At 39.0% G+C, this 18,082-nt stretch overlaps 2 protein-coding genes across 4 annotated transcripts in view; one reads left to right on the top strand and one right to left on the bottom strand.

The window, feature by feature from the left end:
* LOC106806649 (RNA-binding protein 34-like) overlaps positions 1-9,530 on the top strand; it is an 11,881-nt gene extending 2,351 nt beyond the window's left edge. For 2 of the 3 annotated variants that reach the window (XM_014808656.1, XM_014808654.1), the window contains exons 2-8: positions 939-1,045; positions 2,821-3,079; positions 3,432-3,535; positions 3,774-3,961; positions 4,094-4,212; positions 8,019-8,114; positions 8,265-9,530. In XM_014808656.1, coding sequence (XP_014664142.1) covers positions 939-1,045; positions 2,821-3,079; positions 3,432-3,535; positions 3,774-3,961; positions 4,094-4,212; positions 8,019-8,114; positions 8,265-8,582 — 1,191 coding nt within the window. In that variant the 3' untranslated portion in view covers positions 8,583-9,530. The remainder of the gene's footprint in view (positions 1-938; positions 1,046-2,820; positions 3,080-3,431; positions 3,536-3,773; positions 3,962-4,093; positions 4,213-8,018; positions 8,115-8,264) is intronic. The other variant, XM_014808655.1, reaches the window with a different exon arrangement.
* Positions 9,444-17,441, bottom strand: LOC106806651 (activator of 90 kDa heat shock protein ATPase homolog 1-like). Its single transcript, XM_014808657.1, has 9 exons — positions 17,305-17,441; positions 15,881-15,991; positions 15,643-15,731; positions 14,355-14,475; positions 13,981-14,105; positions 13,377-13,514; positions 12,924-13,025; positions 12,624-12,793; positions 9,444-10,674 (listed from the first exon to the last, which is right to left on the bottom strand). The coding sequence occupies exons 1-9, from the start codon at positions 17,405-17,407 to the stop codon at positions 10,623-10,625; spliced, it is 1,011 nt and encodes a 336-aa protein (XP_014664143.1). The 5' UTR covers positions 17,408-17,441; the 3' UTR covers positions 9,444-10,622.
* Between the last annotated feature and the right edge of the window lie 641 nt (positions 17,442-18,082).

Raw genomic sequence — 18,082 nt, 5'->3', positions numbered from 1 at the left:
TATATATATATATAGGGTTAGGGTTAGGGTTAGTTAGAAATAGCTAAACGAGCCAGGTCAAACAGAGGTCAGGGAGACATAGACCTTATCTGCAGTACTAGTAGTACTAGTGCTGAGAGGGTCTATGCCCCCCAGGGTACTGCCGGAACGTACCCTGGTACTACTACTACTACTAGTATTAAATATTATAAGATTAAGAAATATACTTTTAATTACAACAGCTGTACTTATGTAGCCCTACCTTGTACATCGTGTAGCTGGGGCCATGATAGATGCATCATATATCACCTGTAGTACGTGTAGCTACCACTGCTAGCTGTACCATGTGGGGCATGTCATCTGTAGGTTGGCACGTGCAATTATGGATGGCGCGCACTCATTAGTGCCCCTATTTCAATTTAAGTATTGATGTAAAGTGTTGTTTGCATGATCAATAAACAGCTAAATTTTGCCAAGTCACAGTGTGTTAAGTTTGAGTTTGGTAGCCCGGCTAAATCCAACATCATTCTTTGCCAACAACAATTCTATGGAGGATGGTGGATTGGTGGGCAAGTAACCTGTGGTACTTTAAAAAAAGATATGTCAGTCAGTGTATTTTTTAACACATGTTAAAGTATAGCCTACCACACTGCATAGGTTGTGCTCCATACTATAGCATGCAGGGCATATAAGACTATGTGAGTAGAATTAAATGACACACCTTTGTTTTGTATATATTAATTACGTAAGATTAATCATATTTAATAGAAATATTATCAGTTATGCGCATTGGATTATGAAATACAAAATATACATCTGCATTTGTATGTGAAAACCATAGGCAGTTTTTCCCACTCGCCACATAACGATCCTGGCATCTCCACTGCCACTTCAATGACAACACTCTACGGCCATTGTTTGTTTAATTAAATATTTTTGCCTTTTTTATTTCATAAAAGAAAGTTCCAGAGGCCAGCAAAGCAGTTGAAAACGTAGCTCATTGCAGTGAAAAGAAGACCAAAGCTAAGAGAAGAAAAGAGAAAACAGAAGCAAGAGTACTTGAAAGGTTCGAAAAATCTTGGAAGCCAACAATTAATCCTTCATGCGTCACTATTGACTTGATACACTTTACAGGTCAAGCATAGAATTTAGATTTGGTTAATTTTAATTAACAATTTCACTATGCTAATAGAAATTGCATGTTATCATAACATCAAGAGCTAATAAACACCTAGACTTAGAGTGTACAATGGAAAAACAGTGCTATTTCACGGCAATATTATTCTACTTTGCCTGCGAGTCTAGAATAATTTTATGGTATTGCATTAAGCAGAATTCTTTGCTCTCTAAAACAAGACCAACCGCTTGTCAATACGATACTCCTAGGCTGAGATATTGGATGAGCTCGTAAACTTCCCCTCCCACAGGCCTCACGGCATCTCGCATCCACAATATTCACTATCCTTCTCGCCTTTTGCGGGTTTGGCTATCGTTTTCCGTCGCCGCTTGGAGCGCTGATAATTGATGTCACATGCCCAAATTTGGTACTCTTACTACACTATATATAGTAACTGAGCTGCGTTGTAGAGACTTAATTTAGAAAACATTGCCGGCTCCATCATGACGGGCATTAGCCGTGCTAGGAAAGATAATGGGAGATAAGGCCATAGAGGATGCCCCCGAAAGTCACCGATGTTACTTACCCAAAAAACTCCGTTCATTCATAAAGTTATCGCGGAAAAAACCGAACTTCCACGAAACGACTTTCCTAACCCACAAAAGTTGAGAAGGATAGTGAATATTGTGGATGCGAGGCGCCATGAGGCCTGTGGGAGGGGAAGTTTACGAGCCAATCAATATCAGCCTAGGAGTATTGTATTGACAAGTGATTGGTCTTGTTTTAAACTGTGTACGTCACGAATTTCGAGCACCAGCAAGTAGTATATTTGTGTGTTATTTGTACAAAATAAAATGTGTGAAAATACAATTAGTGTTTCTGTTTACTTTTCATGCTTATATACCTTCTTTATACCCCTAATTTGCCGGTGCATTCGATGTAAACAAACGCTCGACTTGAACACAACCGCCATTTTCGAAAGCTCTTGCGTAGCGCCCAGACGCAGCTAGCCGATAGGCGAACATTTGCGGGAAACTAGGCACTCGCGAAATTAATTCACAAATAACATTTCGCAGTTTTAATAATAATTTTTCAAACATAATACACATGAACATATATTATAAATTTTTCCTATATTCTATATTCTATATAGCTAACACGATTCAAAACAGAAACTGTTTGGGCACCACTTTGTGCACCATACACAAATCACGATGACATCGACCACAGCAACCAGTGCAGCAACCGAGAGACGCCAGTATCTGTACAGTACTAGGTAAATAGTGTTAATAACACTAATTCAATTCGTCAAGATTTTTTCAAATTTAACCAACGTAAAAACATTTTTTATCAGGTGAGAGTTTGAGGATATATTTAGTAACGTTAGTACTAACTTTTGATGTAAAAAAATTTCAAAAATAAGGTTTCAACTATAAATTTCAGGAGATTCGTGACGTAGACACTTTAGAGAGCAAAGAATTCTGCTTAATGCAATACCATAAGATTATTCTAGACTCACAGGCAAAGTAAAATAATATTGCTGTGAAATAGCACTGTTTTTCCGTTGTACACTCTACGTGTTTATTAGCTCTTGATAACATGTAACTAAATCCATACAGAAATGGTGGCATAACAAGTACCACGCTTCATTCATTTTAATACATAATAATAACACTTTTTGTAGATGGTGTAAATTCATTCTACTTTACTCAAAAAAAATTCAGAGAGCGGCTGGTACTTGGAGATCCAAGAGGAATAGAGCCTCCTGCCAAAAAATCAAAGGTGAAGGAATCCAACGAGAAGGAAGCAAATCTACCAGATCGTGTGCCGCATGTAGATAGCGATGATGATGGGCAGTCTCAGAACGAACCAAGAAAGAGAGGTGCAAAAGTGCATATCACTCCTAAACAGAAGGAGTTGCAAGAAGAGAAAAATTTGCGAACGCTTTTCATTGGAAATCTTCCAAAGGATACAAAAAAGGCAGTAAGGAGCTAAGCATGCATAAAGTACTTGTATCAACATGGTATATTGGGATAAATAGCAAAATTAATGTATGCAAAACAACCACAATATTTTACAACCATGTTAATTTAGTGAGATTGAAAGGAGACATGTTTTTATTTTTACATTTATTACGTTAGACACAGTTTAAATGGTCTGGATTTTTGTTTGTTATTGAAAACATCTATTTATTGAGTAAGGTGTAAGAGCACACAGTAGCGTTGTCAATCACATTATAGTTAGTTGCTATTAGGTATCTGTTATATACATATCTGTCATGTGATATACAGGTATTGGATATGTTTTCACTGTTGTTTCTTCCATTTTTGTTTAGGAACTGAAGAAGCTGTTTAAGCAGTATGGGCGCGTTGTGACGATAAGGTTCAGGTCATTGGCACCGTCTGATCCTAGCATGCCACTGAAGCTTGTTGCCATAAAGTAAGTTTATTGGCCTTGTAGGTAAGTTAACTTGACTATACTTACATTCTCCTGATATTTTTAAATATGAAATACTGGTGACTTTAAATATCTAAATGATATTAGAAATTATCTTTTATCGATTCATTTTTTACATTAGGTGAGTAGCGTAACTAACAGTCTTTGTAGATGAAACCAGTGATAGACTATGAGTGACTATATATACATACAGTGTCGGTTTCTTTCTTCATTCGAATAGGGGAGCACTGCATGAAAGCAGAAACACTGTCAATGCATATATAGAATTCAGCACAGCGGATGATGCAAGTAATGCCTTGGTACTGAATGGGACCATGTTTGGTAGCTGTTACATCAGGTGTGATCTGGCAGGCAGAGCAGGACAACATGACCATAAACACTCGATCTTTGTTGGAAACCTACCCTTTGGCAAGTATATAGACTTCATCCCTTGCAGTTGGGTATTTGAAGTACTGTTAAAATTTACATGTAACCCATGCAGTGTTTGTATGTATGCGTATTTCCTAACATCAACTGATATAGGTCTCCTCTTCTACCTAGATATAGAAGATGATGCATTGAGAGAGTTCTTTAAGGAGTGTGGAGACATTCAGGGGATTCGTGTTATTCGCGACAGAAAAACTAGCATTGGGAAAGGATTTGGTTACCTTCTTTTCAAGGTGAGAATTAAGTAGGTGTATGTTGAATTCTTCCGTTCAATTTGTCGTCTTGTGTGCAATCATCATAGATGGTTTCTCTTATATGATTCCACATAATGCTTGTCAAGTAAACTGGAGAACTGACAATGTTGTCGAAAAAATTTGGCACTGCTGATATTTGCTACTACGCAAACAATCAATTATCAGCTCAATCAAATAACTCTCACTTTCATTTTGGCATAGTATTGTGTACATTGTAATGATGTGCGTGTATGTGTTTGGTGAAATACGAAAGTCTGAATAGAGGACTCAATACGTAATCGATTTTTAGCTCATCTGACAAAGTCCGATGCAGCTTGTAGAATCGCATGATCGTCCGTCCGTGCGTGCGTGCGACCGTCAACAGTTGGGCACAAATCTAAACGGCTCGACGTACGGTCACGATATTCGGGACGTGGGGGGAGGCGGGGAGGGGTAATCACGAAAAAACGAGTTGGATGTCGAAGCTGGGGGTCAAATGTCAAAGGTCAAGAGGTGTAAGAAAGGGAACATTCCCTCCTTAACTTAAGTATCAGGGAGGAAATACAGAATTGCAGCACAAATCTAAACGGCTCGACCTAGGCTCGTGATAGTCGGTGTATAGCATCATGGTAGGAAAAGCCATCACTGTGCCGAAAATTGGAGGTCACTCGGTCAAGAGGTCAATGGGCACAGGGCAGATTTTAGACATGGTCTGACAGAGCGATTGAAAACCTTTTTGTTTCAGCGGACCTACCATTTTTATGGTTTATTGAAAGGACCATGAATTGTACTTTCCGTTGACATGCGAAGAGCCAAGTGTCGGATACCTTGACCTCAAAGGAGGGTTTTAACATGGATTTGTTTGACTGGTTAACCAAAGGACTGAACGCTTTTGCTATTCGTGGATGTGACGGCTACAGTTGCCACAGTTCAATTCGCAAAGGCAAATGTTTGTTGGACAAAGGTTTACCCTCCTTAAATCATAATTATTAGCTCCATCGTGACTAATCAGAATGCAGCTTGTAGAAATCGCATGGTCGTCCGTCGTCCCTCCGCCGTCACCGTCCGTGCTCGTCGTCCTCCGAGCGCTCCGTGTCGGATCCGTCAAAGTTCGGGCACAAATCTTAACGCGCCTCGACGTACGGTCACGATATTCGGGACGTGGGGGGTAATTCCGAAAACGAATTTGGGATCGCTCGAAGCTGGGGGTCAAAAGGTCAAAGGCAAGAGAGTGTAAAAGAAGGGGGAACGATTCACTCCTTTAACTTAAGGCTATAGGGAGGAAAATGCAGCATATGCCGGCAACAAATCAAAGACGGCTCGCCTAGGCTCGTGATAGTCGGTGTATAGCATCATGGTACGGAAAAAGCCATCACTGCTGCCGGAAATTGAGTCACAGGGTAAAAGGTCAAATGGGGCACAGGGCCAGATTTAGACGATGTTCTGAGGACATGGTTCTGCGGAGCGATTGAAAACTTTATTTGTTTTCAGCGCTGGACTAGCATTTTTTATGCTTTATTGAAAGGACCATGAAATATCTTTCCCACTGTAGAGCATCGCAAAGTAAGGTCCGGATATACTTTTGAGCCCTCAAGAGGAGCGGTTAAACATTGATTTGTTGACGTTAACGCAAAGGAACTGAACGGCTTTTGCTATATTGAGCCCAATACCTGTGTCAATGTTAGGCCTACACGTTGCCAAGCAGTTTAATCTGCAAAGGCAAATGTTTGGTTGAAACAAGTTTACGGCTACCGAAATCAATATGATTTCTAAAAGCAGTCTGTCATATAGCCACCTAGCCCCTGGGCCTGAAGGCTGAATGATGAATGTCAGTGAAATCGCTCGCATGAGGCAAAACACGCAGCCCATGGCATCGTGGCCACGCTTCTAATAATAACTTGTTGCCTTGCCAACTGCCAATGCTACCTAGTGTTAACTCAACAGCTGAGCAAAATTAATCGGCCGCCTGAATAACTTACTTGGTTTTAGCCTGTAACCTACTTGTAGGATTTTAAAAAACAGGAACCGATGCCATCTTTGATTATTGATGCTACACTTGCACGCGCGCATCGTCGTCGGCAACTAGATAGTCGCCTAGTTAAATTACGCATTTTATTCTCATGTAACTTTGTTAAACGACAATAAAATAAAACTAGTACCCATAATAATATATAATATTTTAACTTCATTCATCTTGAATCTTAAACATATATCATGTAAACTATGGCGTGGTATCCATTTACCCAGTTGTCCGCGAAACATAAAGCTGTTACCGAATATCGAAATATTAGAGACACAATATTATGATTTCTATGACTGTTAACACTCAGGGCATAGAGAAGAAAGAGTTATTGAGGGGGCCAGTAAAAGGCAATCACGCTGGTTTTAATTTTTTTTATATAATTAAGAGCAGAGAGAGAGAGAAAGTCTAAGATAAGAGAGTAAGAGTAGTAAATTGAGAACGCGGACAGGAAAACGGCTGAATACGGCCTGTGTATGCGAGCCGGAAACGGGTACGAATAGGCCGTCGCAGATGGGTGTGCAAGGGCATGGGAGAGGTGGAGGCCCGGCAGGGGGAGGCGAGGTCGAAACGCAGGGGAGGGAGAATGAAAGGTAAGGGGGTGGAAGTGAGAGGCAAGGGGTAGTGAACAGTGGGAGCAGAGGAGGGAGGTAAGGGACGCAGTGGAGGAGAGTGCGGAGAGAAGGACTCACCCGCCCCCTCTAATTAAACTTGGAGATCCCATGCTATATGTTGAAATCGCTTTTATAGATCAAATAAAAATAGATAGCTGTGAATCTATGACACCAAGTTCGAAAGTGAAAGGCAAGTATCATTAGATAAAATAAACCAAAAATCGCATGGAGGGGGAGATGAGTGAGCGGTTCTACGACAGCATGATGGTGGTAACACAACTGCGTATCTGCATACTGCGCCTAACAAATAGTGTCACTTACGCCACGATCTTGAAATTTTTACCGTTTATACTCGTTTAGCAAACAGGACCCCAGATTGAGCGCCAGTCGCTCTGCGGCGTCTTGTTTTCTAACAACGCCAGGCCTGTATTAGCATACCCTGTTTAGTCCACACCTGTTACCATGAACCCTGAATGCTCGCCGATGGGTAGGCAAAACATGGTGGCGCAAGCCCATTACGCATGGCATGCGGGGTGAACTGCACTATTCTTAGTCATACTAATTATTGCCCTGGCAAACCCTGCAATGCCAGATGTGTTAACTCACAGCTGAGCGAAAATTCTCGCGCCTGCCTGAATATACTGCGGATTCTCAAACTCATGGCAGTGAGGTATATCACCACGAAGGGTGATATGCCCATCTTTGACTTATGATGACATAGCTGCACGCGCCATCTCGCCAAGCAACTGCTTTCTGCCTACTTAGAGCCCCCTCCCGCCACTCTCCCCCCCACCACCAACGCACTACGCCTCGCCGCCTCGACGAGCACGCATATCCATGATAACATGTTAATATAGCGAAGTCATTAAAGTTACACAGCTGTATCTTTATTACTGTACTACCGGTATAGCAAAGCCTAGCTATCATCGATTTTAGATCTGTATTAGTAGTATCCTAGATATATGCTCTGAGCGCGAACGCGGTGGCGGGAGGGCGCACTTGATTCGGTTGCCAGTGAGTTTATCAGAAGAATACCCGGCTACAGTACACGTCAGTTGAGCACTGTCGCTCTGCGGCACTTGTTATATATTGCTGTATCTGATGCATTTAATTGAAGCTTCATCTCGTTTTGTGTCGATAGTATAATCACAATTAATTTTATTGTTTTACAGAGTATGGACAGTGTGACACTAGCATTAAAACTGAATGGGAGTCAGCTAGATGGAAGGGAATTGCGTATAAGCCGTTCAGTGAAGAAGTCCAAACCAATATCCTTTTCTGCAGTTAGAATTTAAACGTGTAACCAAATCGTCGCAGTATACTCCTTTATATTCTGTATCAGCATTTCCAACCTGAGCTCTTAGTAATTTTTTTGCTTAAGTAGAACATGAAAAACTTGCTCCTTCACGCTATACCACAATGCCAACCGGGTCCAGCCACAGCAAACCGGCAGGTTAGCCAAGAAAGTGAAGGCAGGACATCATGAGGACCAGAAGCAATCATCACAAAGTGTTGGTCAGAAGGCGAAAAGGTTTAAGAAACAGCGTTCATTCGCAACGAATGCAGCGACTACTGTTGCTGCATTCACCGAGAATCAGAGTAAGGTTAAGAGGAAACTGAAAAAGAAGCAGCCAAGAAAGACTGTGAGGTCAACAGCATTTCGAATGTCTGGCAAGAAACAACCATCTAAAGCAGGAAAACAAAAGCATCAAAAGAAATCTAGCAAACACACTTGAATAGGGGTCCACACTCGTCAGATGCAGATATAACAACGTAGTGTCACTTTCCTCATTGTGTGGGTCTGATGACTTACGAGTAACTGTTGATGGCCACTGTCATATTCAAGATCAACCTATCTGACTAAGATTCTGCTGACTGTGGGGAAGTTTGTGAAGCAACCAAACAGGCTTTCTGGTAATCAGTGTAATTTGCTTGGTGGCGGTCTCCTAGTTGTTGGTAGAACGACATTTCCAACTTTCTCAATTATACCCACCAATAACTGAATAAGCAATTTTTGATATTTGAATCGCAAGAATAAGCAATGAAACCTATTCGGGTCTGTAAGTCAACACTGGAAACTGAAGGGGTCTGTCACAATTTGCACTGTGATGCCATGTATTGTAAGAGCAGTGAGGTTATAAATAGATAATCTAACTTTGTTGACAGCGGGCTATAACATCAAACACAGTTTCCCTGATAACTGTCTGCATACAAATAATTAACTTTCACCTTTCTATGTGACCAGATTTTATCTTCACTTTATTATCGACTTCATTGCTAGTATTTTTGTGTGACTTTATTTCCTAGAGTTTCTCCTGTTTCTAGATACAAGTGAGCAATGTGAACGTACACTCATCTAGCACTAATATATAAAATGGGTTGTGTTAAGTATGTTGAGTTGAATTGACATTAACCTGCCAATACTGGTTGGAAGACTGGTTAGCTTTCAGCGTTTCATTCCTGCCGCCAATTCGACAGACTAGCAGCTAGCTGTCAAACATTAAAACGTGTGGTACAGTTTCTGCAGATATTGCTCTCACTTAAACAGCATAGAAACAAAGTGTTGTTAACATCCAGAATTCAGGCCAACATTAGAATTGTTCTGCAAATATTTTAATATTAGTAACTGACAAGAATATAATGTCCTTGTGACTTCTAAATAAAAATGGTGTTGTATATGTTGAGACAGCAGTAGAAGTACCTAAGTTGGGTTCATCTTGTAAATTATGGAACGACTGTTCACACGTCAGGCGATATTCATCATACATAATGTAAAAACAACATTATATACTATATCTAAACACAAATCAAGGCAAGGAAAGAGCCTACGACTGCATTGTGCATATACAGATTTCAAATTCTATAGATCTCCCTAGGAATTTTAATTATGATAATTTTAGCACAGCCTGTAATTTTAGTAGCCTACGCATGTAAAGATTTATCTTCAAGTAGACAAAACTCAATTTTAACAATTGTTTTGTTCAAAAATTAGAACGCCACACATTTAATTCCCATTACATCGTGAAATAAATAAACTGCTTAAGAGTTAAAGTTCATAACAATATAGATTAAGTACTGATAATGACATGAGAAAGAAGGGTAGATGTCTTCTGTAAACTTACACACAAAGTACGTTATATAGGGGAGGGGAACCAGAAATCCATGTCATCTGAATAAAACGGCAGCAGCATATAGTTAACAACCTTGCATAACACACTTATTACTTTGATACTCTACCTGGTAACAGTATCTATGTCAAGGATTATCAGCATGATTAAACAGCAATACCATTTTGCATATTAATATTGCAAATACAGTCAATCGATGGCTCTTTACCCCTCTTAGAGCCTGAATGAAACTGTCTTGACTACACACTTGGAACGGAATTCGTGCTGTGATTCTAATGATGTAACATTGCCAATTGACTGCAGCACGTGTTTGCCATAATTGACAAACTTCTTTAAGTTAAATAGAATTTAAAGGAACCTTCCCACTTTAATTGTGCAGTCAAGCACCAAACCTGAATGCATGCTAGCATCATTTTTATAGTTATAGACACTAAAGATTTTGAGGCTTGTAAAATTTTTAATGTTTACACTTCCTTTATTGATCATTATTTACTTTTTATTATTCAAACTCATTACTTTAGAAACAAATATGTTAATGTAAGTATACACAGATTAACAGCATATGTTGTGTATAGAAGAAAGCTCTCTGAGGCTAGATATGGTTCTACAAGTTTGTGTGCCAACATAGTATAAACGAAGTTGTGGAAATCATAACAGAGACCCAAATCCCATCCTTGCCTTGATTGCTTGGAAGTAGTACCTGAAATAGAAAACAAGTATTAAACATGCTACATTACGAAATAACATAGCATCTATACCATGAACATTTGCACACATCTTTAGAGGGTTTGACTTATTTACATTTCTTAAGCATCAAAAGTTAGTCATGCTTTAGAGTAAATGCATAGACAGAGGTGCAGCCCGGCTGTTGATGTTTTGAGTTCAAGTACTTTTGTCCTGGCATAACAAAAACCCTACTTTCAAGATCTACAATTCTAAACTCAGACGATACTGACACAAATAACTGTTTGCTGCAACCCGACTGATCTGGCAAAAATGTTACCAACTGAAACATTTATTGTTTATTTACCGTTTTTGCAATGTGTTGCACAAACACTTTATTGCTTAAGGATACTGTTAGGGTTACGGACCGGTAACACTGTAAAGGGCGTTGCAACATAACTACTAATCAAATTCAATCAAACTCATATCCATTACATGCGAGAGATGTCTCTCTACGCTCTCGATGAAATTTTCTTTTTTAATTCGTCGCTAATTAATTCACGGCAAAAATTGTGAATTTATACAAAAACATGTTTTTTTTTGCTATTTTTCAGAAACAGCAAAGCATTTGAGACCTAAACTTTTAACCATAAGTTGTTCATAATATCATAAGTAGATATACTAGGGAAGGAGTGTGACTTAGGGGAGGAGATAAACATGGGAAATTCGTCATTTACTAGCCTTAGAATACCTACGATTTACTGCGCGTAACTCAACCAACTTGAGCTCAAATCGTACACAGTACATTCGCCTAGCATCGTGCGAAATCGTTTCTTCGTATACACCCGCAATCCGGAGATACAGACTAAAACGTACGACACGATTCTCCATTCTGTTGCCAGCAAACCGAATGTATAACCCGCCTAACTTGAAACAAAAGGCAGCTAACGACTCTTGCGCACTCTTGTGCCTTCGGCGATGCGGTGTGGCTCGCTGGGAGATTGGAGCTGCTGCTGATTGCTGTGGGCATGCGAGCGTGGGGGGCATACCAGCTGTAAATAGGTCAAAGATTAGCTCGCCGAGTGTTGCGTCGATGTCCAACCTCCCAGCGAGCCACACCGCATCGCCGAGGGCACAAGAGTCGTTAGTAGCTGCCTATTGTTTCAAGTTAGGCGGGTTATGGATTCGGTTTGCTGTCAACAGAATGGAGAATCGTGTCGTACGTTTTAGTCTGTATCTCCGGATTGCGGGTGTATACGAGGAAACGATTTCGCACGATGCTAGGCGAATGTACTGTGTACGGTTTGAGCTCAAGTTGGTTGAGTTACGCGTAGTAAATCGTAGCTATTCTAAGGCTAGTAAATGACGAATTTCCCTTGTTTATTGAAGTCACACTCCTTCCCTATTATCCTGATTATATACTTCTGATAATATGAACTAGAAAAGGGTCCCTGGAAATTTTTTTAAATGCTTTAATTAAGGAAATAAGTTGAAAAGATGTACAAAGATTTGTAGTGAATTTCTAAACGCAACAATTTCGTAAACAAAGAGCCATAACTCATAAAATTCCAGGGACCATTTTTCCTTTGATATGTTAGCATTGAAACGTAACAAAAGATTTTGGAATCGGAGTTGCGAGTTTCGAGAAATGGCGCTTGAAAAATCACCTACTTTACCATTTTTAACAACCGAGATATCAGCACTTTTCTAAATTTCCCATCATTGATTGCCAGTGTTAAGAATTGACTAATGCGGGGATTGGGAACTGTTTGGGAGGCTACATACATAATTTCTACGTATACATAGCTGCCCATGGCTGCGATCTATCAAATAAGTCCAACAAGACCTTGCTTTACGTACCTTAGGATAAAAAAATTCTCTTCAATGAAATTTGTTTCGCAATCTACCAAAACCCTCTCACGTATATTATTACAGGGGTTACGGCAACCAGCCAGCTTTTTCAAGCAAACCGATTAATTGCCTTACCTCTTCCAGCCATCATTTGTCTTATCATATTGATCAGCGGGTATCGAAGTCTGTGAAACATCCATTATGGTGCCGTCATTTGTCTCCCGGATGTTGATAGTGACCATGGAGGTATGGCCCGCTGGCCAATCTTTGAACCTCCAGCGCTGTATAATTTGACTTCCGGGTCGCTATGTTAAACATGCACGAAATTTCATCACTGTCCATTCTCCTTGCCAACATCATATCAATGTCTGACAAACACGAACATTACAGTTGTCCATGCAAAAATCTATGTGCAGTACTAAGAGGAAATCTTACCAAGTCTAAAAAGGTGCCTTCGACATTTCCGCTAAACATGGAAAACTTCCCTCCACTCTGTCCATCAATTTCAGCAGGACTGCCTGTCCAGGCCCTCACTTGCTATAATGGTAAATAAAGCAATGTTATTATGTATGAACACTTCACACAGCATTTGTTAGATATATCATGTACCAGGATTAGTTTTACTGGATATAATATAGCCACACAAAAGCACAACCTGTTAAACTGCAATGCAACACAAAGAAATGATCTCATTGCCGATCTATTGATTATACATCAACCAAGTTTCTACTCTAAATTTATTAACACTTTTATTTGCTGCAAAAGCAAACTTTACATTTATATTAAAGAATACCTCATGTGTAAACAAAATCATTAAGGCGACTAAGACTATATAATATGGTTTTACATGAAAGCATCTTTGGCAGTGTTCAGTGAACAATGCAATACCTCTGGGACGACTAGTGCAGCATAAAGTTCGTCAGCAGTGCACTTGAAGGTCTCGCTAAGAGTGACTCTTGTCTTGCTGAATTGTTCTGTTGACTTTGAATGTAGATTCTTCAGCTTCTCCTTCGTCTCTCTCACTCGCTGCATATAAGATATAAATGTAGATAACAAAGACTATTTCCGATTCAGGATGCAACTGAATTCTTATATGACAATGCAAGGGTTGCCTTGAGTTGACATTTTGCAGAACCACAGCAAGGTTCGGAGGGGGCATCAAGACACGTTTTCTTCAAAGACATGTTATCAAGGAAACTTAACTTTGTAACACTTTGTATGTGGGACTAAAACGAATCTAAACACACACTTAAACTATGAGAAGGGTATGATAGCAAACTAGGTAGAACAGCCATAACAGTATTTCTGTAGACATCTTCTAAATTTGAGGGGCACCACAGCACTTGCTGAAAGTCCTTTGGTGAATTTTGAACCCTAGTAATAGAAATTCACTTTTGCGCTGTCTTCCGATATCAAGTTGATATGAACAATTAACAATATTTTTTCAATTGCCGTAGCTTTAAATATATTCTGAAGAAGCAAGATTAATTACCTTAGTCTGTTCATCCTCCTCCTCAGGCTTCTTTGCTCCACTGACTATCGTCCTACCTCCACCCTTCACCTCCAATGCTGGCAACTTGCCATCTTTCGAGGGCAAAAGTAAGCCTTTGCTATACTCTTCGCAAAAAGGATAAAAGAGATAACCCTTATTGATTACACCATAGACTATAGTTGTTGAACTTGTCACCTAGCAGCTAACATTCTTTTATATTCTTCAAGCACATGAGATTTACATATTTATAACAGAATGGTTTCATAACAGTACACCCGAATCATCAGTGTGACAAGCATACATTCCAAGTTATGTAACTGTAGATTGATGCTCTTTCACTAGCAAAATATTCCCCTTGATCTCGCTACACCCACCTATTTGAAGGTCAGAAATATATATGGCGATCTTGGTTCTCACTTCCTTAACGCCAGCAACTCTGAGAAACTCCTTCACCATGTAACCTTCATCATCTTCTACTGATAGTGAAACATCAACCTGCCAAATGACGTAGAGTGTTTCAATACTGCATGCAGCGCCCCTTCGTACAACTCAGGATACCACCACAGACTAACGGATACACAGACTGCACGAAACGCCAAAAAAGTGTAATGCAATTGAATGGTGGCGCCGCCCAGCGAATGAAGCGGTACACTAAAAATCTGGCTGTGGTGACAGACCGTGGATGTGTAACGTTGTAACATTAAAACGTCTCTATCTTTAATTCTAATATTTGGACTGGAGTTTAATTATACATTCCTGAATCTAGAAGGTCAAATGTTAGTCTTCAAGTAGATTTTGCTCTATTAAACGGCTATACATTTATTTTTCTAACAAAATTAGTCTTAACATTAACTTTCCCTCGTAAATCAAACGTTTCAGATATTTCCTTAGCGAGTTTTAGCAGAACTGTTGTATGAATATAATGATTTTATCATTTTAGCACCTGATTGAGTGGCAAATAACAAAGCATACGTAATAATAATTTTTCGTGAACACATCTGCACTGACCAAGATGACACTCACATGACAGTGGCCATTGGCAAAAATAGTGTAGTTGGACTATTAAGCACCTTGTTCTTTTTTACTGATCCTAAAGTATTTGCTTTGGTTACTACCAAAAATTTTATAGCCCTTCAGGGGCTGAAAATAGTGGTTTTTGCTCGGAGCTCCGGGACCTTTCAGCAAGGTCCAATGAATGATTTGGAAGGTCCGAATATGAAGTTTCTGACACATGTATTATTATACACATCCGGTATGCTGAAACAGCGTGCGCATCTGCGTTAACTTCCGTTATAAACAACCATGCTACTAACGTTGCAGCATACACTATCAGTATCAGTACGTGTAATTTCGATCAGATTTTCGGTAAATTTGACTCTTATACTTGGTATGTTCCATTGTGAATATTAAATATGATACTAGATGTCGACAGTGACCAAAAATCGATCTACTTTCACTTTATTTCTTCGCAATTTGCAATGGTTTAATCATGTTTTATTTGATGAGTATAGTACTGTAAATTATTGATAGGTCCGACGGACTTTCTGCTTGGAAATTGCGAAGGTCCGAGCGTGAAATTAGCAGGTCCGGGACCTCGGACTTGCCCTATTTTCAGCCTCTGACGTTATGTTATGTAGCACAATCATCTTAAAATGTACGTACATCTACTTCTTCTGGGTCATGATGCTCCTCACTTAGGTTAGGTATTGTAATTGTCCCTTTGCACACTTTTTGTGTCTTTCTTAACCATCCTATAAAAATGTTACATATTAATGTACTTACAATGTACTTATAATGTACTTACAATGTCATGTAATTACATGTAAAAGCCACAATGATGTGATCAGTGACCACTGATCAATAATAAATATGCACCATACTAAAGGTAACAAAGCCATACCTTCCCATTCCAATTTGATCTCCCACTCATAGAAAAATATTAGTTTTCCCTTTCTATTGTTAGCGAATGCTTCTCCAGTAATATCGTCAATGGATTTGATGATTACTTTGTCTGCAATGTCAAGTTTTTTATCACTAATTTAAATGAGTCGATCCTTTTGGAGTATGGCCTGACATGCTGTCTGAGGTGTGAAATAGCCGTATAATTTAACACTAACATAGACCTTATCACAATGGCAAGGAGGAATAATTTAAAAAAGAGGGGAGGGGTGGAGAGATTACTATAAATGTTTAATTATATGTATGAGAAAACACCTGACACATGGTTATTAGTCGTTTTAATGATATAGATGAGCAGTTTTCACAATTGAGGTGTCTACATACCCGATTGCATCTGAATACCACATGAATCTGATTGGTACAACTGGATGAATAAATTGGGCATTTGGTACTATAGAGGGGAATAGGTTTAATAATTCCACCATCCACATAGTCACCATTGTAATTAAAGGGATCCTTTACTCTAGGTTATAGGGTTATTTTCAGTTAATTTAGGTTAAAATTAGGCTACATAAAAAGTTTCATGGTTCAATCACCATTAGAAATATTTTTTTATGTTTTAAAGCTAACTACTACAGTTTGATTACAACGACGGTGGCGCCACTTAAAGCGCACGATCTGATAAGTTGCGCAAAACAACTTTTCAGCCAAGGGCTACAGACCGAGGGTGTTTCTTATTTATTAATTTAAAAGCAAAAGGATTGTAATATCTTATAAACGACATATAGTTTCAGTTATATTATGGATAAATTTGTCCTAAAATGAACATCGTTCGGTTAAACAGCATTTAGAATATAATTGCACTTTTGTGATTAGCCCTCGGTCTGTATTATGTGCAAAATACATTGGGAAATGCGCAACTTTTTTGGGGTGGCAGCACGGTCGCGGGTGTCAATGGCGCCGTTCAAATTTCGTAGTGTTGATGTATAATTAATTATAACAATTAAATTAGGTATCTGGTAACAAGTACGTGTGGGTATAGACGATTTGTTATACAGTAAGTACAGTTGTATGCAGTAAAATCCTAGAGGCTACTGTCCCTTTAAATTAGGTATCTGGTAACAAGTACGTGTGGGTATAGACGATTTGTTATACAGTAAGTACAGTTGTATGCAGTAAAATCCTAGAGGCTAGTAATAAGTAGTATCCCTTTAAAAGGGTTAATGCATAATTATTCAGAGAAACAACACGTGGTTATGAATACATTTGGAGATTGGACTTTTACTATAAACTTTTGTTGAAATAGAGGTCAGAAAGCTGTATAATTGCCTATTGGATAGAGGAAGTGTACTCAACAGAACTAGTTGCATTAGTAATGCACACACATCTTTCTAAATAGTATTTAAACTATAATCAACAACTCACATGCATCATCCTGTATTTCCATATCTGTAAACAACGATGTTATTTTGTCTTTTGACCAGGCAGTGGCATTCTTTTCCGTCCTATAATTTGTAAACAATGGCATGTGAAAGATCAAACTTGTGAAAAGTTACACCAATCATCACGATATCAATATCATTATTTTACTAACACCAAACTAGCACTACACTTGACTTCTAAATAAATCCATTTACAGTTACCATAATAAGACATCTATATATATATAGCTAGCCTGCATGGTAGTGCCAGTGGTTCAACCAGCGAACAATTCCAAATAATAATTAATAGCAATATTGTTAATGTTACCAATATTATAACACACCACTACTAGTAGTACATACTGGTTGTACTAGTAGTAGTATTACTAGTATACTACTACTACTATCAGGAGTGAATAATAATAGATGAGTACGACTCGCTCGAAACACAAGAAACTCAACATTTCCATGCCCAAATTTATCTACGATTTATATAATATTACACAAAACCAAACAAACCTGACGTCATGCATGCAGAACTAGTGCTGTACATCTAAATTGCCCTCACACTTTACTGTGTATGGATATCTATTCTAATTATGTAGTTACAACTTCAAACGTCAGACATGGTTTTAGTCATTGACACTAGTGCTGTGCGTCGGATCCGATAATCCGAATCCAATCCGATCCGAATCCGATCGGATTCGGATCGGATTTACAATTTTTAAAGAATCGGATTCGGATTCGGATTCGGATTCAAAATTGTCGTCGGATTCGGATTC

This window comes from Priapulus caudatus, unplaced genomic scaffold, assembly GCF_000485595.1.
Source record: "Priapulus caudatus unplaced genomic scaffold, Priapulus_caudatus-5.0.1 Scaffold171, whole genome shotgun sequence".
Lineage (NCBI taxonomy): Eukaryota > Metazoa > Priapulida > Priapulimorpha > Priapulimorphida > Priapulidae > Priapulus > Priapulus caudatus.
The sequence above is the reverse complement of the archived record's forward strand: the minus strand, read 5'-3'. Positions and strand labels throughout refer to the sequence as shown.